The sequence below is a fragment of the Heteronotia binoei genome, chromosome 3, assembly GCF_032191835.1.
Source record: "Heteronotia binoei isolate CCM8104 ecotype False Entrance Well chromosome 3, APGP_CSIRO_Hbin_v1, whole genome shotgun sequence".
In the NCBI taxonomy this organism is placed as follows: domain Eukaryota; kingdom Metazoa; phylum Chordata; class Lepidosauria; order Squamata; family Gekkonidae; genus Heteronotia; species Heteronotia binoei.
The window spans coordinates 85736248-85759162 of NC_083225.1; the positions used below are offsets into that span (position 1 = coordinate 85736248).

The 22915-nt window shown below is 42.0% G+C and overlaps 2 protein-coding genes across 3 annotated transcripts in view; both read right to left on the reverse strand.

Moving 5' to 3' along the window:
- The window catches only part of SRPX (sushi repeat containing protein X-linked), a 53338-nt gene extending 47199 nt beyond the window's left edge, over window positions 1–6139 (reverse strand). The window contains exon 1 of one of the 2 annotated variants that reach the window (XM_060234114.1): window positions 5989–6139. In XM_060234114.1, coding sequence (XP_060090097.1) covers window positions 5989–6058 — 70 coding nt within the window. In that variant the 5' untranslated portion in view covers window positions 6059–6139. The remainder of the gene's footprint in view (window positions 1–5988) is intronic. The other variant, XM_060234115.1, reaches the window with a different exon arrangement.
- Window positions 6140–9086: 2947 nt separating this feature from the next.
- Window positions 9087–22915, reverse strand: part of RPGR (retinitis pigmentosa GTPase regulator) — a 50427-nt gene continuing 36598 nt past the window's right edge. Inside the window, exons 14-18 of the mRNA XM_060234116.1 lie at window positions 19469–19660; window positions 17860–17899; window positions 16848–16865; window positions 14137–14225; window positions 9087–9745 (exon numbers count right to left, since the gene is read on the reverse strand). Coding sequence (XP_060090099.1) covers window positions 9521–9745; window positions 14137–14225; window positions 16848–16865; window positions 17860–17899; window positions 19469–19660 — 564 coding nt within the window. The 3' untranslated portion in view covers window positions 9087–9520. The remainder of the gene's footprint in view (window positions 9746–14136; window positions 14226–16847; window positions 16866–17859; window positions 17900–19468; window positions 19661–22915) is intronic.

Genomic DNA, 22915 nt, shown 5'->3' on the forward strand with positions numbered 1-22915 from the left:
CCCTCCCCAGTCTTCCTGTTTATGGTTGATGAAGGACTGAGTATCCTGGGGGAGTCAGCTGAATGAGAGACACCACTTCATCCATGTCCATCCAGATCTCAGTCAAGCATGCCAGGTCAAAATTGCCTTTCCTAATAAATTCTTCAAGGGAGGCAGTCTTATTCATGATAGAGCTGACACTGTACAACATCAATTTTGAAGAGGGTAAAGAGGTCTGGGTCTCTGCTCATCATCAACCTTTGGGATGGCAAGGAGATTAGTAGGGGACTGAGTATGTTCATATATGAAGCTCCTTCTAAACCTGACTCTATGTCCATCACCATACCTCCCACCACCCCATCTTACAGGGATTCCGTGGCCACCTAGGCACATCTTGCTGCTTACTCTGGTTTCCATCTCTACCTGTGGGAGGATCTAACCAGCTGTGCAGCAGATTTATAGTGCACAGAAAACCCCCACAATAGTCCAAGCTAAGAAGTGGACCTCCACCCTACCCACCTTTATAGCCGACACCCTCTCCCCCCCCAAAAAAAAATAATCACCAGCCAGCCATGATTTGCAAGAGACATTGCCTCTGCTGGGACAGAGCTGCAGCTTTTGGGCTCCACCTGGCACTTTTCCTGGTGTCCCAGCAAGGCAGTCCCAAGCACCCTCACTCTGGCCTCAGTTATTACCTAGCTAATTAGCTCTAATCACCAGTCAGCCATGGTTTGCCAGCCTGTTGCCTCTGCTGAGACAGAGCGGCAGCTTCTGTACTCTGCCTGGTAATTTCTGTAGTTCTGGCTAGGCAGTCTCCATCTGCCACCGGGTACTTAAAATTTTCCTTCCAGCCATGGCCCAGGCTAGCTCAATCTCATCAGATCTCAGAAGCTAAGCAGGGTCAGCCCTGGCTAGTATCTGCATGAGAGAACTCCATGGAATACTAGGGTTGTGACATGGAGGCAGGCAACTGCAAACTATATCTGAATGTCTCTTGCCTTGAAAACCCTACGGGGTTGCTAAGCTATGACCAGGGCTTTATTTGAGCAGGAACGCAGGTCCGGTTGGCTTGGCATCAGGGGGTGTGGCCTAATATGCAAATGAGTTCATGCTGGGTTCTTAAGGCCCTGTGTAAAACAATGGTGATGTCAGGGGGTATGGCCTAATACGCAAATGAGTTCCTGATGGGTTTTTCCTACAAAAAAAGCCCTGGCTATGACCTAATAGCACTTTCTACCACCACCATCCAACCATAAACCCTACAATCTATCAATGCAATTTGCTTCATCCCCATGGTAAAAGTTCTGTACGCTTTTAAAACTGCACTGTAGTTCCAGGAAAAGGAACTTTTAAAAGCTGTTGAGCATTAACAATTAAGATGAGAAGAACCTAGCCAATTACCACCCAGTATCTAATCTTCCATTTCTGGGAAAGGTGATCGAGCAAGCAATGGCTGAACAGCTCCAAGAATTCCTGGATGCACTTGCCCTAGATCCCTTCCAATCCTGCTTCCGGCCAAGGTTCAGGACTGAGACAGCTCTGGTTGATGATCTCTGGTTACACCTTGATGCAGCTGGGATGGAGCTACTTATCTTGTTGGATCTTTTTCCTGCCTTTGACACAGTAGACCAGGGGTGGCCAAACTTGCTTAACGTAAGAGCCACATAGGATAAAGTCAGATGTTTGAAAGCCACAAGGAAGGAAGAAAGGCAAGTAGATGGGGGAAAGGAGAGAGAGGAGGAAAGAAAGCAACTTTAACTTTAAATACATTCTCCAAGTTCTTTAACTTTAAATACATTCTCCAAGTTGTCTTGGAGAAATGATATAAAGAGACAAATGCCTTCTACAAGCTGACTGACAGGGTGGTGGGGGCTTTGAGAGCCACACAGTATATGTGAAAGAGCCACAGTTTGGCCACCCCTGCAGTAGATCATTTGGTCCTGTTCAACTGTCTAGTCTCCCTAGGTGCATCCTGAGCTGGTTCTCCTCATTCTTCCAGAGTTGGTACCAGAGGGTAATGATGAGTGAAGAGAGGTCATTACCACAAGCCCTGACCTGTGGAGTTCCACAGGGGTTGATTCTCTACTCAGTGTTATTTAACATCTATATGGGATATCTGGCAGAGACTGTCAGGAGGTTTGGAATGGGGTGCCGCAATATGCAATGACACCTAGCTCTACCCCTTAATCAAGGGACGACTGGCAGCTGAATTCCAATCTTGGCCTCCTGCCTGGATTCAGCAGCAGAATGGCTAGGTGAAAGTTGGTTGAAGCTAAATCCATCTAAAAGAGAGATTATGTGGCTGGGGAAGCCCATACCACTAGGGTGGCAGCTTTTACCAACCCTGTATGGGATCCATCTTTCTATAGTCAACTCAGTCAGGAATTAGAGAGCATAACTCAGGGGTGACCAAACTGTGGCTCTCAAAGCCCCCAATGCACTGTCAGCCAGCTTGGAAAAGGCATTTCTCTCTTCAAATCACTTCTCCAAGCCAAGCCAGCCAGCAGCTTAAAGTTAAAGTTGCTTTCTTTCCACCTCCCTCTCCCTTCCTCCCTTCCTGTCTTGCAGCTCTCAAACATCTGTTGTTAATGTCTTTCAGGTCTCAAACATCTGACATTTATTCTATATGGCTCTTATTGCTAAGCAAGTTTGGCCACCCCTGGTATAGCGCAATTCCTTGCTCCCCATGGACAAACATGTCCTTGGTGACAAAGACTGTGTTTTACCATCTACACTGGGCCCACCAATTGGCTTCCTATCTATCTTGGAAGGACCCTGCCATGGTAATTCACTCAACAATCACCGGTACTACTGACTAATTTAACACGCTCTAGGAAGGGCTACTTTTGAAGATGCTTTGGAAGCTGCAAGTGGTCCAGAACACAGCTACAGGATTGCTGATGGGAGTGTCCTGGTCAGCGCATATAACACCTATCCTATGGCAGCTGAACTGGCTCCCAATTAGTTGCCAGTACCAATTCAAAGTGTTGGTGCTTACATTTCAAGCTCTAAATGGCCTGGGACCCTCATTCATATCTTTGAGACCTCCTCTCATGGCATGATCCCCCCTGTCTTCTCCAATCTTCTCAGAATTTCCTGAAGGTCCCTGGCCCACCAGCTACCCACTTTGTGTCAGCAAGGGTGAAGGTCTTCTCGGGGCCCCTGTCCTGTGGAACCAGCTGCCTGAAGAGGTCCAAACCTTGCAGTACCTCCTTAGGTTCCACAGAGCATGCAAGCAAGCTCTTTTTCAGAAGGCTTTTGGATGACTATGATCCACCAGGCAGCTGGTATACTTCAGCTGTATCTTCACCATCAACACATCCCACCTTGCTTGATAGTGGATAGTTTTTAATGGGGATAATTTTTATCCATTTATATTTTAAAGATTATTTATTGTATCTTTGCTTTGTTTTTATTGGTATATTTTATATGCTGTTAGTTTTCCCAATTCCTGTTTCAGGAAGAGGGAGTTGGATATAAATTTGACAAATAATAAATAAATGTGTAAAAGTTTCAAAACAAGCTCAGATTTTTTTTTTGCCTCCAAACACTCACCAAGCTCCAGATCTAGTGAAAATGCAGTGGATAGGAAGCTGAGGATCCACTGGACCTTTCATATGTCTGAGCTCTACATAAAACACACACCAGGTGGATCAAAACAAATCACTCTGAGGAACAAGATTCCACTAGTGTGATGTCATCCCAAAATGCTTTTGAGGAAGCAGCAGCTGTACATAAGAGTGGGTTTACTCTCAGAGAATTTAATCATTCCAATTCAGACTCAGTTATTATTACCGGTGATTGTTGAGTTATTAATAACAGCATTTCTTCAATGAACTTTTAAAAATTTGATTTTAGAAAAAAACAACACTAGTAAGGCTTGTAATATATTACAAACAATATTACTATACTTTACATATAATATCACAGCCATTAACACTTCAGCATAGAGCTACAGAGTTTGTATAGTCTTTAAACAATCTTAAAAACAGTAATTTTCACTGTCAAGGAATTTCTGGAGTGGACTTCCTTACTTCCTGCGGCTCCAGGTACCCCCTCCCCTCAATACTGTTCTTGGGGTATAGAAGACACCCAGGAAAAGAGGAGGGGATGCAGGTCTGCAATAGGAGGGTGTAATTATTGAAAATGGCCACCTTTCCATTCACAGAAATCCTCCACTAGATCCAATCCATGCCACCCTAGAAGGCCTTAGAAGTATTTATACCACAAGAGGAAAAAGTAGGTGACTGTTTCCATACTATTAAACACACACACACATTTTCCAAATGGAAATAGATATGAAACAGCAAGGAAATTGAAGCTTTACAGTATATATTTCTCCTTTTCAACAGAACCAAGTGATGGAAGCCTTAAATCAGGAATGTCAAATGTATGGCCCCATAGGTTGGAACTGGCCTGTCCAAGACTCTTACCCAAGCCAGATTAACTTCAATTTGCACAAGATGGAATATTAATCATGGAGGTTTCATTTACTTGGAATTGAGGTTCCCCTGTGCAGGATAGGGTTGCACTCCCCATTCAGGATCAGACTGAAGTTCAAAAGTGCTCCTCAAGTCATGTTTACTTTGGTGTACATGCTGTGGCCATTCTTAAGTCAATTACTTCCAGCCTTGATTCCGGACCACCTTTGTTCAGAAACTTAGTTTAGGACTCAGAAGCAGATGGGAAAGCACCAAAGGAAGCACACAACACTGGTACTAGAAGAACACGAATGGTTCCGAATTTGCCTCTGAGTACAACTCAAAGTGTTGGTTTAGGCTTTAAAGCCATAAATGATCTGTAAGGTACATGCAAGTGTTCCCAACAACAGTGAAAAGCATCTGGGGGGGGGGGGTGGCCTTTTCCAGTGAAAAAAGGGCAGAAGATGAGGATTCAAGCCTCTCCCCCCACTTCTTCTTCATAAGGGAATTCCTGTGCTGCATTTGCAAGAGAAAAGAAGTCTCACATGTAGAGTAGCCCTAAGGTTTATTTAGAAGTGACAGAGAGTGGATACAAAAAGAGGATCTTGTGGGAGATTACTAAAGGCAAGCCCATGCACACAGTTTTTGCAGCACACAAGACATCCCTTACCTGGTGTAAATACTTGTGTACACTGACTTATGCACACAATTGACTGTGCATAACAGATTAACTGCACACATCAGATGATATAAAGAGCCAAACGGACATTCACAGCCCAGGCAAATTGCTTGTCAGCTTAAAGCATTCCTTCTGCGTCTCATCACATATAAAACACACTTCCAAGTGATTTGGCCCACTGAAGTGCGCAGTTCACCACAGTTCAGGCAGGCATTCACATGTGTGTTCCTAGAACCCTGTTCACATTACAGTGAGCATGCATACATCTGTTTGTAAGAGCCAATATTTGTTCACTTTACAAATGAAACTAGGGACAGTGCCTGGAAAAACGTCTGGTTTCAATCACACCTTCAGATGCACATGCATTGAATGTAACACGAAAATTACTCAACACATATATAAAGAAAAATCCAAGTGCATACTGTACACGGGTTGTGCATATGTTCACTCACTGTAACACATGAAAGAGGTCTAGAGTCAAAGAAAGTGCGTCAAACATTTACCTGGAAAAAAGATTTATCTGCTGCCACCATCACGCTATATATGCATTCCATGGGTGGGGAGCCATAAGGCACACAACAGCCGGCTTTTAGAGTGGTTCTCCTGCAACTGCGCTGCAGTCTCAGAGGCCACTTTCTCCCTTTGCCACGGGCCTCCCAGAGGCGTCTTCATTTAAGGGATTTGCCCCTTTTACCAGAACATTACTTGCTCCTTCTATGCTTCTCAAACCCCACAATGAATATCCTGTTCTTCTTACTACTATGCTCCTGTCCCCGAACACAGCCCGGAATCAGCAGCCCCCGCAGTTTGCCTTCTATCTTCTCAAAAGTTTGGACCAGAAGCTGCTTCCCTTTCCTCGACGGCTCCCGCTCTCCCCGGCCTTCCACCGCCCCCCTTGGCACCCCCTACCTTGGAATGCCAGGCTGAGGCGCGCGCCCACCGCCAAGAAAAGGGCGAAGCAGACCGAGGAGCTCCCCATGTTTCACGGCTGAGGCGCCCTGCTGGTGCTAGCCAGGCGAGAGCCGAGAGCAGGCAGAAGACGGAGCAAGGCACTCAGACCCACTCAGCGCAGGCTGCGGGACTACCCCTTGAAAACTCCTCCCTCTCCTCTTCTTCCCGCCGGCGGAGTGCACTGAAGCTCTCCCACGTCCCCTTTCCGCCCCCCTGGCGCAGGACGCCGAATGGCGCCGCAGTTCCTGGTGGCTCCGCGGATGGCTTCCGAACAGGATCACAACAGCCCATTCAAACGGCTTGTTCAGTTTCTCCTTCTGGAGCGTTTCAGGCACTTCGAGTCTCCTTGCCCTGGTTTATGAGGCAAAAGAAATCGGAGACGTGAACCCACTCACGTCTGGCCTCTTCTTAGACTCTTTCCTTCCACCCAGGTCCCGGTCTCCTTCCCCCATATATTATATATATATATAATTTTTCTGGCCACTGTATGACACAGAGTGTTGGACTGGATAGGCCATTGGCCTGATCCAACATGGCTTCTCTTATGTTCTTATGTTTAACCCCAATACACACAGCACTGTAAAATCCAAACCAGAAGTCACAGTAGCTTAAGAAAAAATTGATTGTTTCAGCTTTTATGGCTCTCCCTTCTATTTTATCTGTTGACCTACATCTTGATTTTGCTTTTTCATATCTAACACAAATGAAAAATCCACATTTGCTAGAATATACATTTTATTTTAAAATGGCTTTCAACATTTACAAGTAACACCTCCCTAGACTCAAAAGCATTGCTGTGTGTGCAAAAAAATGCCCCCAAATGACCTACAATTCCCACTCTAGACCAGTGTTGTAATAGTTGCTCCTATGGCCCAGTACAGGTATCCCTGATGGAGACTGTATATTGTAAAGAGTATAAGAGCTCTGCTGGATCAGACTAATGATCCATAGTACAGCCTTCTGTTTCATACAGCAACCAAAACAAAGCTGCTTTGGATGCTGCTTCCCAAGTTAACTGCCTCTGTTTATAGTTCACATTACTCACTGCACTATTGCTAGTTAATGGACTTCTCCATTAATTATTGTCCTTTTAAAGTCATCTGTGTTCATGGCTATCTCTGGCAGTGAATTCCACTGAATTACTGAGTAATTACTGAGTAAAAGAAATATTTCCTTTTGTCTGTCCTAAACCTATTTCACAACAACTTCATTGGGTGGTATTTTTATAATCTATAAGAGGATCCAGTTTTTTATTCCATGTCTGGTAAGCTTACTCAAGAGTCTTTGGTGAGGTTCCTTGTCGGAATTTGTTTTGGAAAGCCAACTATATGTTTATTGGATCGTTCCTGTCCACATGTTTGTTAACCTCCTCAAAGAACTCTTAGAGACTGGGCTTCCCTTTGCAGAAGCCATGCTGATCCCTCAGCAGGCTTTGTTAGTTTTTTTTTAATAACTTATATCAATTTACAGATGCTATGCTAGCTGGCCTGTAAGTCCCTGGAATCCATCTGGACTCCTTTAAAAAATGGGATGAAAGAAAAGGTCCAGTTCTCTGTAATCTCCTGGATTCTATGATAGTTTGGCAGATTAACGGTATTTTTTTCAAAAAGATAATGTATTATTCTCACACTGACATTACCTTCAGATGCATATTTGACTCAAGGATAAGAATGCATCAGATCTCCACTAAATAACTGATACAGATTTGAAACTCTTCTGTATGTAAACTGCTCCATTAAACTAAATGGAGCGAGCAGATCCATATTTAAAAAGGACTGTGCATGCTGCTGACTTGCTTGTCCCACTGAAAAAAGGGCCTGTTTACACCTTTTTAAATCACAGTCCCCATACCTTGAAGAAATTGCTGGATAGGGGCATGTGTCTTTAAAAAAACTGTCTTAGATACAGTCTCTCCGAATGTGCCTATCTATTGGCCACTTTACCGTGCATTTTATCTTAGTTCTGATTCAAATACAAACCTTTTCCATATAGACAGCTCAATCCCAACACTGAGGGCTCCACTAGTCAGTATGTTATATTTGTATAGCAAAGTAAGTAAAAGACCTCACCATAGGGTGCAGGGAACATAGCGCTTGTACCACAATCCAAAGTAACCCTGCTGCAACCCACCAATCATGGCATGGTATGATAATAACACCTTCCCTGTTCTACATTGTACATACTTTTTGGTAAAACCAGTGCTATTTTTTTTTAAGTGGCAGAACTCATACATAAGGTTTCACCAGTTCCCCTGTCAGGACTTGGGAGAGCTTCCCCCCACACCCCTCCGGTGCTGATTTTCAGTACTAGTGAGTACCACAAAAACCAAAACCACTTAGCTACAATCACGGAAGGGAGAGTTGCTGAGACACTGCTCAGAGGAGATACTGGGGAAGGGGCAAGATGAACAGTTGTAGCAAGGGAAGGAGATCCCTGTCTCCCATCCTAACCCATAGGTGGGGTGCCTTGTTCTTCCAGCCCAGAAGAGTGGAGGTGCCCAATGATTGCTGATGTCCTGAAAAGGAATATCTATATGGCATCTCTCTCACTTACACCAGCATATATTTTGGATACACTGTTGCAGAGCATAGCTGCCATTCTAAGCCATTTAGATACCAGACTTAAGATGGCACTGTTTGCAATCATAAAAAGTAAGCACTTTATAATATAATTATTTTTGTCAACTTAATTTTAGATCCCTCTGAGAGATGTTTATAGGTGATAACATTTCTGAGACTTACTCCTTTAGCATTCAACACCATTTCTTGGGGTTAAAAATATTTTTCAAGCCGTTTTTCCTCTTCTTTCAGACATTTAAGGAAATAGTGTACAGGTATAGTCAATTATATAATTTCATGGACTTAGATGGGCCTTTGTCACAACCAGGCACTGCATACAACACCCCCCTTCCCCATATGTGTATAGACCTGCTGGTTGAGAGCCAAGGGCATGGTAGTGCTAAAGGGGATATTACTTCCATTACTATGTTGAAGTTTTTGTTCAGTTGTCATAATTAGCCTATGCTAACTTTTCTTCCAGGAGAGATGCAACACTTAAATACTTATGAATTTTATTGCTTCTTTTATAAAAGACAAACATAGAGAAACATTTTAAATAACCATTCTTGTTCTCTTGTTGAACCAAAAGAATATTTACAATGTATATTTACAGTTATAGATTCAAACAATAAAATTGCTTAGGAAAACTTATAAAATGACTTAATATAGCTTTTGACATACAAAAATATATATTTTCTTACAACACTTAAGATTTAAGGCGACAACACTTGATAAGCATATTGTTTCTAAAATTATGAATAAATACTAGAAAGTTGGTCCACAATTAAATCAATACAAACATGCTAATTTTAGGGGGGAAACCATAATCGTTATGCACATGTGTTATTTTTTTTCAAGTATAAACTGCAGTCTCTCCTTGAAAAATGGTCACTTCTGTCATCACACATATGCAAACTTCATGCACTTCAATACTAAAGTACTATGCAAGTAGAGGAAGTCTTTCTGCCCTGATCTGCTGGTGACATTTCCTTTTGATTTTCCTCAGTATGGTTCTGGTTTTCATCTTGACTATTTTTGTGAGTTAGGCCTGCTTGATTTCCAGTTTCATCTTCACTCTGAGGTAGCTTTTCAAGGCTGCTTTCATCACAGCTGTGTGCATTCTTCTGCCTTGAAGACTTTCGTTTAAAGAAAGAAAACTAAAATACAAAAATGTACAATATTTTTTTAAAAAAACCCCGAGGACTGTTTATATGCATTATTTTAAAAGGAAATTCCCTGGAGAACTTAACACATTTATTTACACACACACACATATATATAAAGAAGAGAGAGAGATTAAATATATCTGCAGCTTAATCCATGATTGGTTGGAATCAAACCTGACTGAGTTTGAGGCATATTTCTTAGCAAGTGTATATAACATCACATTAAATAACATAGCTATGTTTAGGACTGAAGTCAATAGAAGTAGGATAAAGGAGCACTAATCCTAATTAATTATTGTAACTCAAGCAACAAAGCATTATGCAACTGTATGATAACTGCTAACAGATGTTTACAACATCCAAATAGACTGCAAAAACATTTACACCCACTGAAAAAGCAGTGATATATCAGTCCAAAGTTATTGTTTTTAGAAGACAAGCTTGCTTGGGTAACAATACACTCTTGTGAATGCATCCTACCTAAACAATCCATTGTCACTGTTTTAAAAGTCAATACAACATATCAGCTCCAAGCTGATCCCTGAAAGAAACTTTTAAAAGTCTGTAAAGGTCTTTAAATCTTGGTAATTCAAAGATTACATTACCAGCTAAGATAATTTTTATAACTTCTGACCTGATCTTAATGGATGAGGCATTAATATGGTAAAACCTTCCCAGATATCACTATTTCAGTCCACAGGAAGAGGATAGTAAAAAACCAAAGCTGAACAAAAACTCCAACATAAAAAATTATTGTGCCAAACTGAAATCTAGAAAAAAGCTCCTTCGCCCAAGCATACTTCAAGGGGCACTAAGCATTCATTTAAATACCAAAGAGAATTCTAATTCTATGTAGTCTGAAATAATGTACTCTTTCTAGAGCCGTACATTATTTCTGAATGCGTGAAGACAATTTTTGAATGAGAATTCAGCAATTAACCTAACATTCTGAATGTCTGAAGACACTTTTGTATGAAAATTCAACAAGGACTCTAGCAACGTTGAGTTGGAATATAAAATAAAGAGTGCAAGGACATCTGCAGTGTGGATCTTTCCTGCCTCTCCATTTCCCCCTAGAGTGCGCCTCAAAACAACTAGAGACAGGGCCTTTTCCACAACGGCCCCTATGTGGTGGAACCAGCTACCGGAAGAGGTGAGGGCCCTGCGGGATCTTACTCAGTTCCGCAGGGCCTGTAAGACGACCCTCTTCCGGTTAGCCTACGCCTGACTAGACAAATGTAGCTTTCTAGATCTTAGATTTTTGTGATTATACTGCACAGTTTTAATGTAAAATGTAAAATTTTAAGGTTTTTAGGTTTTAAATGTTTGAATTTAAATGTATTAATTTGTTCCGATTTTATTGTTTTATTATTTGTTGTAAGCCGCCCTGAGCCACTTGTGGGAAGGGCGGGATATAAGTTACGGAATAAATAAAAATAAATAAAATAAATAGAGCCAAATTACAGGCTATTTTCCCCAACTTCATATTTAAGTATACCTGTGCTGCAATGAGGAAGGGAAACCAGAAGAAACTGCCCTCCTTTTTCTCTTCTGTCAGCAGTGCTTCCACTGTCACAAGAATTTTCTTTGCTTGCTCAGCTCCCCCACTTCACTGCAATCCACATGGCTTTTGACCCAAGCTTAGTCCTATAACCTGAAACTTTAGCTTGCCAGTAGAATGCTGAGCTGAACATGGAAGCAATTGCAGCAGGTTTACAAACTGGCAGCTAGATCCTTAGAAGTAATATTGGGTTAAGTAACCCAAGATGGAAGCTTCTTATCAGATTATTTTTCTGTATTTTAAACAGATCCAAAGTACACATAGGAACCTTAATCTGCTTTTTAAAAAAAAGTTCTATGTAACCAAAGGATTTTAAAAGTCTATTTATTTTCACTGCAGTCAAACCAATACCGCCTTTATCTAGAAAGCATCTGTACAGAGGAAACCATTTATTCCCTTTTACAGTTGTGCCAGGTTTTGTAACATCCAAGTATGTCCAAATGTCCAAAGGATCATGCCTTAAGGCTTGAGCAAAATTATTTGGCACATAAACCTTCCTTGGAAAGAAACTGAGGTTTCCATGAAGACCCTCTCTCCTTTGATAGCTGCATATCAGCATAATGTCTCAAGCTGCCACTATTCCTCCCTTCCCATTACCAGCATTCATTGTCTGTTCCTGGCCCTCACCTTATTAATTTAATGCAAATTACAGATCCTTCCGCATTCTGTGCCTATGCTAAATACATTTTAAATTATTATACATTTTACTTCGAGTTTTGTTATATTAATTTGTCAAATGAATGTTTTTTCTTAGCCTGTTTGGTCCAAGCTCCTAGAGTATCAGAATTGGCAGGTCATACCTGCAGACAAAGTAAAACCTTACCAGAAGGAAGGTGTGCAAAGAGTAGAGTCCTGGGGTGGGTGTATAATTCAGCACCCAGCAATTTCTGTTAAGCAGGAGGCCCTCCTTAGGCCTGATAGTGTCCACTTTCACAATGGGAAAACGATGTTTGGCTTCATTCCATTAGGGACAACTTACTTTGTTGATTGCAGCCACAGGAGCATGGGCAGGAACAGGGAGTATCCCCCCTGCTCTTGTGGTGGTTTGGGCACTGGGACAGATCCTTTTGAGTGGAGACAGTGCTTGTATACCCACCTCCTCTGTGTTGGCGATTCCTTTAAGGGGTCTTGATGGTGGAGCACTAAGTAGCATGTCCAAGTAGGAGCTGTCAGCTGGCTCTAACCTCTAGGTGGTGGCAGAACCATGCAGCAATTGGCACCCACATGGGATCATGAAATTCATCACTCTATGGGTTACCCCTCAGCAGGCAGGCTGGGGGGGGGACTGGTTCATTGGATGGCAGATAGGTTGCCTGATGCTGGATCCATACCCATGCTGTGTCAATGCTCTTGACTGTGGTCTGCTTTCATTCAAACACTGGTGTCCTGATATTCCTTCTCACAATACCCCACCCACTTTGCTAGACCCTGAGACCGCAATCTCTCCTGCCTATCATTAAAATACATTAACTATCATAGCCTTCAGAACATGACAGGATAACATAGAAAGCTCTACACCCAACCGTCCTATTTTACTGAGTTTGATAGGCGAATTGCTTTTAGCAAAGTGAATGCAATCATATGGCTTGCCTCCAATTTAAATAATTTAAAAATCTACTGTCATGCTCGTTGCCTCCTGGGGGGTCCCCTGGCAGCCAGCCCTCCCAGCAGGCCTCATCACCAGCTATGAAGGTCTCAGAATGGGCAGAGGTCGGGTTGCTTCACCCTTCTGACACTCCTTTCCCCGGCTCAACGGTGGAGATTCCCTTACTCTCTCTCTCTCTGTGTTCTGCAACCTCCCCGTCTCATTCGCCTCTCTCCTCCTCGACCTCTCATACTGGCTTCCTTTTATTCCCCTTTGCACCACACCCCTTTTTCCCCGTTCCCTCCCCGTGCTGGCCCCACCACTCCTCAAAAGCTCTGATGCCAGACTCGGGCATCCTGGGGCGGTTCCCTGGTCTGGCCGTCATGCTGGCCCTCAGATGGGCAGGGCTGCAAGGCGTGGTGGCATGAGTCGTTGCGGGCCGGGGCAAGCCTCGGCGGCTCATCGTAGGCTGGCTCCTCTTCCCTGGTGGCTGGCTGGCTGTTTCCATGTCAGGTGGCCGTGGAGTCTGGCACGGCTGCCATCTGGCCCTCCGGGCTCCTTGGAGCATGTTGGAGTGAGTGGGGGTACTGTGCTGGCTCGTGGCGGGGTCTGTGCAGGGCTCAGCCAGGGGGGTGCCTGTGGGGGGAGCAACCCTCCCCTCGGCCAAGTCGGGACATCTACAGAATAGGTTTTTGCATAATTCATTCAAGAAGAAGAAGAAATTGGATTTATACCCCACCTTTCACAGTCTCAGAGCGGTTTACAATCTCCTTTACCTTCTCCCCCACAACAAACACCCTGTAAGATAAGTGAGGCTGAGAGAGCTCTCACAGAAACAGCCCTTTCAAGTATAGCTCTGTGAGCACTATGGCTGACCCAAGGCCATTCCAGCAGCTGCAAGTGGAGGAGTGGGGAATCAAACCCGGTTCTCCCAGATAAGAGTTCACGCACTTAACCACTACACCAAACTGGCTCTCAGAGAATGACCATAGATTCTTACTGTAGTCATCATTTGGGATGATGTTTGTGCAGGATGCAATTATGACAGATTTTCTTGCTTTAGCATTAACCTTCAAGAGAGCAGAACTAGAATTTCTTCATGAATCCAAACTGAGAAACAACAATGGGGGGAAAGTATGAACGAATGTTCTTCACATGATCCTAGATGTTTCAGACAGTAATAATAGTTTTCCTTCTTTCTGTTATCAAGTTATACAGGATGCTTTAACATTTTACCGTTTTCCTCTTTCCCAGTAGTCTTCCAGATGTGTTGTCAGCATTACTATCTCTAATGGCTCCTGAAGAATTGTTCATAGCACAAACCTCTGCACAACCACACAGAAAAAATAATGAGGCCTGAGGAATATTGTGTTACACAAATTATAGAGTCAAACTTCAAGAATTTTAGTTTTACTTACTGCATAACTATTTTAAGATTTTTATTGCACTTTAGATGCTTCTGATAGAAGAATGAAATAGCGATGACTGTGTCAAGTATTTGGCCTGACCACTTTAGAGGCATCAGAAGGTATAGACTACTACATGAAAGCAACAAAATAGCAAACATAACCCACTCAGAAAGTTCCTGAGGCTCTTTGTATTGTAACAAAGAACTTTATTCTGTATTAATAAGAGCACTGCCACATGGCAAAGGGAACAAAGCTGAATGAAGTACTCTGTTTGTACAACTCCTTTCTCTTTAACATTTCTTACTCTTCAACATTTACTCTTTAACATTTCAGGCAGAAGTTCTATTTAACAGGATGGCTTTTTAAATGAACATATTATCTAAGAATATTTTCTTGGATGCAGCAGTCATGCACTGAAGATCCTTGGGTTACAGTAGCAGCAGCTGGAAAATCAATGTTTCAAGATCTTTACAGCCAATTAGACCTCCAGTGGGCAATCAGAAGCCCTGTTAGGCATAGGCTACCTGGCCACACCCACTTTCTAAAAACACTTGGTGGGTGCCAGGAAAGGAGTTGTTGGTGCTTTATTGCCCACAGACACCACATTGGGGATCCCTGTGTTCGGCTAACTGACCTGTCCTTTCCTAAATCTCTAGAGTGTTTGTAAAAACCGGTGTAACATGCTACTTCCCAATCCTCTGGTATACTGACCGATTTTAGCAACAAGTTATATACAGGTTAGTAGATCAACAATTTCTCATCAACAATTTTACACCTTAAGAACCCATGGATGTACACAATCTGGATGAGAAGACATATTCATTTTTAATTTCCCCCGTAATCCTAAAACCTCATGTCTTGTCACCTCAATTTGATTCCATTCTTCAGAAACCCTTCCCAAAAACAGCAGCTCTACTGTTGGTATGTGCCCCTCCTATTCCACAGTGGAAACAAATGCAAAGAATTCATTTAATTTATCTGCCACCACTCCGAAAGGGCAGCTTCTGTGAGAGCTCTCTCAGCCCCACCTACTTCACAGGGTGTCTGTTATAGAGGAGGGTAATGTAGACTGAAAGCCACTCTGAGATTCAGAGTGAAGGGCTGGGTATAAACCCAATATTTTCTTCTCCTTCTTAAGCAATTCTTTTATTTCTTTTGTCATCCAAAGTCCCAAATTTATCCCTAGTCAGCATCCTTTTCCAGATATACGTGGTTGAAGAAATGTAAATTGCTTTCTTTGTGTTTTTAGCAATCTGCTCATCCAATTCTCTTGTTTCTTGATTCAGGCCGATTTCGAACTCACTTTACTCCACCCTCACATCCGTCTTCTCCATGCGGCACCCTCCCAATTTCCCACTATTTGCGTCGGGGCTGCAGCAAACATTGCAGTTTTCGTGCAGCAAACAAACTGGTTTTTAGCGGTTTCTGTTTGCTGCATCGAAAACCGTGATGTTTGCTGCAGCCCCGGAGCAAATAGCGGGAAATCGGGAGGACACCAAACGGAGAAAACGGACGTGAGAGCAGTGGAAGAGTGAGTGTGAAATCGGTCTCATTGTCAACTTACATTTGTACTGCCAGAACTTGTGTTAGGGAGGTAATGTCATTTGTTTTCATATACATCTGTGGGACACCTAGATGTAGACATATCAAATGTCAACAGGATGAAATCAGGAAGATTCTGGAAGCATGGACAAAATTACCAGAGCCTGGGTATAGGGTAGGTTTTGCTCTGCTCACCTGCGACAGTTAATTTTCTCGACAGACATCAATTTGCCATACTGTTTGACTAGTATTTTATACCTTTGAGTTTCCAGGCACTCACAAATTACTGACAGTTGGGTGCTCCATCTGTATCTTAATACCATTTGGACAACATTTACTAGGTTACAGCAGATTACCTAGAAAGATCAGCACTAAGCACTAAGTATAATAGGTCGTTTTGCTGCTTTGTGACTGTTTCTTTTCATACCTTCTTTCTGGTGTGGCACAATTTGCAAAGACTGATGACTGTAGAAAATGATGCTAAAAAAACTGAGTAACAAATCCCATGCTATGCTCAAGTGTGTAACTGCAGCTTCATCTGTATATTATAACTTGCAGGATTAGGACTATAGCAAACTATTTGGTGCTTGTTACAACCAGGAAAGTAGAAAGGCTAAAAGGCTAACAAATTGAAGAAAGTATTGAGAAGCAATTAGAACTGATGCCTGATGAGTCAAGACTCAGAGAAAATATAAGAAAGTTCCAAAGTTCTTCCCCCTCAGCTGCAGGGAAATTATAAAATTTAATTCAAGCTTAAATTTTACTACTGTGTTCCACTTTGCTTTGACTTGAAAGACTAAAATCAGCCAACAATATATTTCTTTAACTCTTAGAAACAGTTTAAATGGCAACTGGAACACAGCTTGTACTATATTGCTTATTTCCATCAGAAAAAAATAATTAGAAAATTCAAAAGAAACAAGATCCAAGCCAACTCTGCCATATTTACAGTTGCAACTGGCTGGAACTGTAGCCAGTTAATATAGTTGGCTTTACCAGTGTTTTGTTCTCCTTCTAATTTAAAACTGGCAGAGTTCAGTTCTTTTTCTGACACAAAGCAGACCACAATGACAGCGTGGCAAGGGCAGAGGAGTATGCCATTTTTTTCTGCATTCACTGTAAAATTAAAAGCATCAGACCAATCTGATCAAGGCTTTAATATAAACACCGAAAGATTCCTTATGTTGAACCAAGGTCAGTAGTATCTACCCTGACTGATCTACCAAGGTTAGTACTGTCTACTCTGTCTACCTTGACTGGTAATGGCTTTCTCTGTTTCATATCACCTACTACCTTTTCAAAGGAGTTGCTGGGGGTTGAGCCTGGGACTTTCTAAAAGGTAAAGGTAGTCCCTTTGCAAGCACCAGTCATTTCCGACTCTGGGGTAACGTTGCTTTCACGTTTTCATGGCAGGCTTTTTATGGGGTGGTTTGCCATTGCCTTCCCCAGTCATCTACACTTTCCCCCCAGCAAGCTGGGTATTCATTTTACCGACCTCAGAAGGATGGAAGGCTGAGTCAACCTGGAGCCAGCTATCTGAACCCAGCTTCTGCCAGGATTGAACTCAGGTCGTGAGCAGGGAGCTCAGACTGCAGTACTGCAGCTTTACCACTCTGCACCATGGAGCTCTATTGGGACTTTCTACATAGCTTCTTTCAGCCTTAATGCTGCCAAACTACAAGTTCATTTTAACATTAATGCCAAGAAACAAAGCAGAGCAGATAGATCCTATACCTGAAATGAAAAAGAGGAAATCAAGGAAGTGGTACATGAAAAAGAAAGGTTGACTGAAGCAATGACCCACAGATCTCTCAAACTACAAAGTGGGCCTGTATCATACAAGCTGAAATAGAGCTGCACAAACATAGACATCTGTGGTTGATAACAGTTTTGCATCCAGAAAGAGCTGATATTCTTCAAAAAGAGACTTATACAGCTATTTAGTAGTTCATGAAACAAAGATGAGTTAGTTAGAAGTCAAAAGGTAAGTAGGCACAACTGTTCTTACCTTGCTGAGTTATTTCTCCTTCTGAAGTGGCCACTTCTTTCTAAAAATCAAATATACAAGACAGTGCAATCTTGTCAAATTTGTAAAAATATAAATGTCCCATTGTGGCAGATGGGTGACTTGTATCTAAGAATGCACAAATGGAAACAGAAATGGACATAACAGTTCTGCTTCAGCAAGATCTTTTGTAACTCCTAATGCTTTCCTCCCTATATATTACAGTGTCCAGCAACTGATTGAATAATATCTTGTACAAGTGGAAATGCAAAAAGGGACTCATCACAAGCAGCTGCGGCGATCTCGTTATTGCACTTCCATTTATGCAAGAGCTTTAGCACAAGCAGATATTTTCTGCTGGATCCAACCTTATGTTTTTTATAGCTTGAAAATAGTTTAGCTTTAAGCAAATTAAACTGAGAAAAATTCTACTGGCGGTTGACTTTATACCTTAAATGAGGTTTTAGTTAGCATTTTACTTGGAACACAGACCTACAAATCTGCAAAATAATTCTAGCATGTGAATAACAGTGCAGGGGATAATGGGATAGTGTATTCTTTTTTAAAAGTTTTTTTTTAATTTTCTCAAAAGAAAGTTGGAATATTGTAAAAAAAGGGGTTGGGGAAATAAATTCATTAGAAAGTTTTCAAATATAATGAATAGTTACATACAACAAAGGAAATCAGCTTTATTAATAAAATACATTTTTCAAATATTGGTACCAGCTCTGCAAAACACCCTACAGACTATAAATTGCAGTAATTCACAGAACAACAAGCACATTCCACAGAACAATCAGCACAGTCAACAACCATCTTCCTTTTCTTCACACCCCTTCAAACCCTCCCAGCAATTAACACAGAACAATGGTCACATTCAACAGCCAGTTTCCTTATCACTACCCTTCCAGGAAGCCCCACCAAACAATGGGCACATCCACAAACCTATTGCCCTTTCACCACACCCCCTCCAGTCTAGAAATAGCAGCTCTCCAGCAGCCCTGGCCTCACTCAATGCACAGCAGCCAAGAAGGTCAGAGTGCCTGCTCCGGCTGCAATGCCACTGAGGATGTTCTCCGCAGCCGAGAACGAAACGTCTGGAAGAAAAACTTTCTCCAGTAGAACACGGCACTTGAGCCCGAAAGATTCTACAAACCCTAATGATGTTACCAGCCGTGAAAACCTGAAATCTTTCATAATTACAGTATTCAGGAATATTATCTCTTTGGAAGAATAAACAAAATGTTTCAAAATATTCAAAGAAAATCAAGTAGAACTAAGGTTTCATCTCTAGCATTAAGATAAACAACACTGAGTATGAGCCTTTGTTATAACCTGCATATTATCTTAATCATTTATCATTATAAATCTTAATCTTGTTAAATATTTTAAATGCTTAAAGAAGTATTAAGTGAAAAATGATGCTATGATCATTGTTCTCCTTGACTTTTATATAATAATAAAACAAATTCAAAATTTTTCACATTTTGTATTAAATCGAGAAACTAATTATTCCCATAGTATGAGTAATAAGCTTCCCATTTCTGCTGATACTCTTAGAGCAGTGACTTCTGCGTTCTTAAGAAGCAGTGACTGAGAAAAAATGGCTTACCTTTATGGTTTCCATAATCACTTGATTCCTTTCTGTGCTGTCAGGGGATTTACTGCTCCGTCCCTCATTTTCAGGTACTTGGTTATCATAATCTGCTGCATCTGCTTCTACCTCTTCCTTGTCTGTTTCTTCTTCTTCATCAGAGTCTTCATCACCATCACTACTCTCTTCCTCATCAGATAAATCTTGGTCCTATGATATTAGCAAAAAGGCATTTTATAAGCCTACATTCAGTAGAATTAATGAAAGCTTTGTAAACACCACATTAACCTTTTACACTGGAAAGAACTTCATATTAAAAAAAAGAACACAAGCTCATCATTATATAGCACATTAATAACTCTTCAACAATTATTTTAGAGCATATTGTAATCTCAGCTCAAATTACATACTGCCGAATTCAGATTCCTTCAGGGCTTTTTTTGTAGAAAAAGCCCAGCAGGAACTAATTTGCATCTTAGGCTACACATCCTGACATCACCATTGTTTTGTGCAGGGCTTTTTTAATAGAAAAAGCCCAGAAGGAACTCATTTGCGTATTAGGCCACACCCTTGATGCGATGCCAGCCAGAACTGCGTTCCTTTGCATTCCTGCTCAAAAAAGCCCTGCTTCTCCCACATATAACAGTAACAATTCTTTATTTCATATGTGAGAAGCTGAATAAATATTTAAAGATTTTTCATCTATTTTTAAAATGTTGAAATTGTTCAAATTAGGATTCATTTCCATTAAGCCTAGTAAACACAGCAGTAACTCCAGATTATCCACTCTTCAGTTCACTGTGACTATTAAAATACAACAATCGGGAACTGTGAGAATAGTGGGGGGTCTATTATACAACTCCACTGCCTGCATGTATATTCACTGTGGTGGAGGCAGGAATAGCTTCTCTGCCTGGCTGTGGTGGGGATGGCTCACCTGCCTGCAGCTTTGCACGATCAGCAGTGGTGGCAGGTACAGCAGGGACAACCCCCCTACCTGTCTGCAGCTTTGCTGCTTCAGCAGTAGTGGTGGGAACAGCTTTTCCACCTCAGCAGGGGCAGGGATGACTTCTCCACATCAGCAGCTGCAGAGATGGCTCCTCCAGCCACTTTCAGATTTGCCATGGGGGCAGGGCTGGCCTGTCCATTAGGCAGTGCTAGAAGAATGCCTAGGGTGTGGCCTGGGGATTGCCTATTTGGGCCCTCCCCCGCCACCTTTGCCTCTTTGGTGAGGGAAATAAGTGAGCATGGCTCCTGTGCCTCAGAGCACACACACTGCCCAGTCATTGTCACTCAACCTCCCTGGTCTGTGCTTCCAGGTGCAGGAGCTGTTCTGTGCTGCCACTATGGCACTCACCCTTGCCCTCACAAGGTGGAAGGAGGAAGGGTGCGGGCAGCAGGGCGGGGCGCCAGATGCCCTGAAACCAGCCCTGCAAAGGGGAGCAGTTTGCCACCTGGGCAGCAAAGTAGGTGGTGGGCCATGTGGGAGCATTGTCTGTGCTTGTGCTGGCAACCCCTCCAGTTTTTTAAGTTTCCAGATTTTTATACAAACCTGGGGAGTCCCCCAAGATTGCAGAACTATGTTTTCTGTCAGTGTGGGCCAATCCACAGGTTTAAGTATCTGCAGGTAGGCCCACACTTGATTATTAGAATATAAGATGTACACAGTATGCTGTTCAATCTTAAAAGAAAGCAGCCCTTCAAATAAATACATTTTTGTACAGCTATCATCTTGAGGATGGATGAAAAAAGTTCTGAGCAAAAGATATGAGGACTATGATTATTCTTGCAAAGAAAGCAATCAACAAGATTTGTATTGCTAACAAAAGTATCCTATAATCATAACAATTCTATTGAAACTATTCAAAGTGGAAGCAATAAGTCTTTGCGTTTTAGTGCAAATAAATCTTCCTGCAATTTCAGAAATAAAGACAATAAGTATTTTTCCTCATATGAGAACACAACTTTAAGAACATATTATAGAATCCAATTGTTATATTGGATATAACCTTGGGGCACATCTAAAACTGAACACTTGCTGAATTAACATGCTGAGAAGATAACATACTAATACTTAATGAAATGGCTAACTTTGCACTGGCAAAGTGAAAATCAGAGATAATTTATGAAATCAGTTATTATGCTATGGTAATCATGTTAAAGAAACTTGGATAATGGCAATGAACCAGGTTTTACTGTGTATATTTACTCTTACTTGCAATTATACTTGTATCTGTGTTGAATGTTCTGAGGATAATCTTGCTTTTCTTCAGAACAGAACAGAACAGATATTGATGTGTAAATAAAACCTGAGCTTTGTCTGCTAAAGAATTATCTATGCATATGATAGGGAAAAGGATGCTGCAGTTGTCAGTCAGGAGCTACAAGCTGATGAATTTAAAGCTATACTCCCTGCAAACCTCTGCTTGGGGCAGCAAGAAAGCTCTTCTTAGGCCTTTATCATTTGGGCCTAGGATTGCCAGTCCCCAGTTGGGGGCAGGGGATTCCTCAGTTTGGAGGCCCTCCCCCCTCTTCAGGGTTATCAGAAAGCAGGGAGGGGAGGAAAATATCCGCTGGGCACTCCATTGTTCCTAGGGTTGCCATGTCCAATTCAAGATATCTGGGGACTTTGGGAGTGCAGCCAGGAGACTTTGGGGGTGAAACCATAAGCAAAGTTGTGACAAGCACAATTGAACTCCAAAGGGAGTTCTGGCCATCACATTTAAAGGAACTGCACACCTTTTAAATGCCTTCCCTACATTAGAAATAATGGGGCTTCTTTTGGGGCTCATAGAATTGGCCCCCCCAGTCCAGTCTTTTTGAAACTTGGGAGAGCATTTTGAGGAGAGTCATCAGACACTATGCTGAAAATTTGGTGCCTCTACCTCAAAAAACAGCCCCTGCAGAGCCCAGATACCCCCAGATCAATTCTCCATTATACCCTATGGGAATCGGTCTCCATAGGGAATAATGAGGTGCCCAGCAGACATTCCACACACACACCCCGTTTCTGACGACTCTGAAATGGGGGAGGGCCTGCTCCCACCTGGGAATTGGAGTAACACAAAGAGTAACGTGGAAAAGTGAAGCAGGAACGAAGCCCGAAGGCATCCACGAGAAACCAGCCTCAATTATGAAAAAATTTATATAAATTACTTCCTGCATAAGCAACAATACTTATAATAAATACAATTGCAAAATACCCCAAACCCAAAGTCCTTTCATTCAGTAGTAAAGTTCATTTCTTAGTATGAAAGTCTGGGGAAATCCTTGACAAGCTGTGAAGTAGAAGTCCAGCGTTTCAACTGTCCTTTCAGCAAAGAAGGTGTATATAATCTGCAGAAAAAAAGTTCAGCTATTGCTATGTATAAATTATTCAAGATTAGTGAAGCTTGTTAAAGCCTCAGGTGAAACAGAGCTATATGCGCTTCCCTGTAGCATTGTTGTGCTGTGCTGCCAATGCGA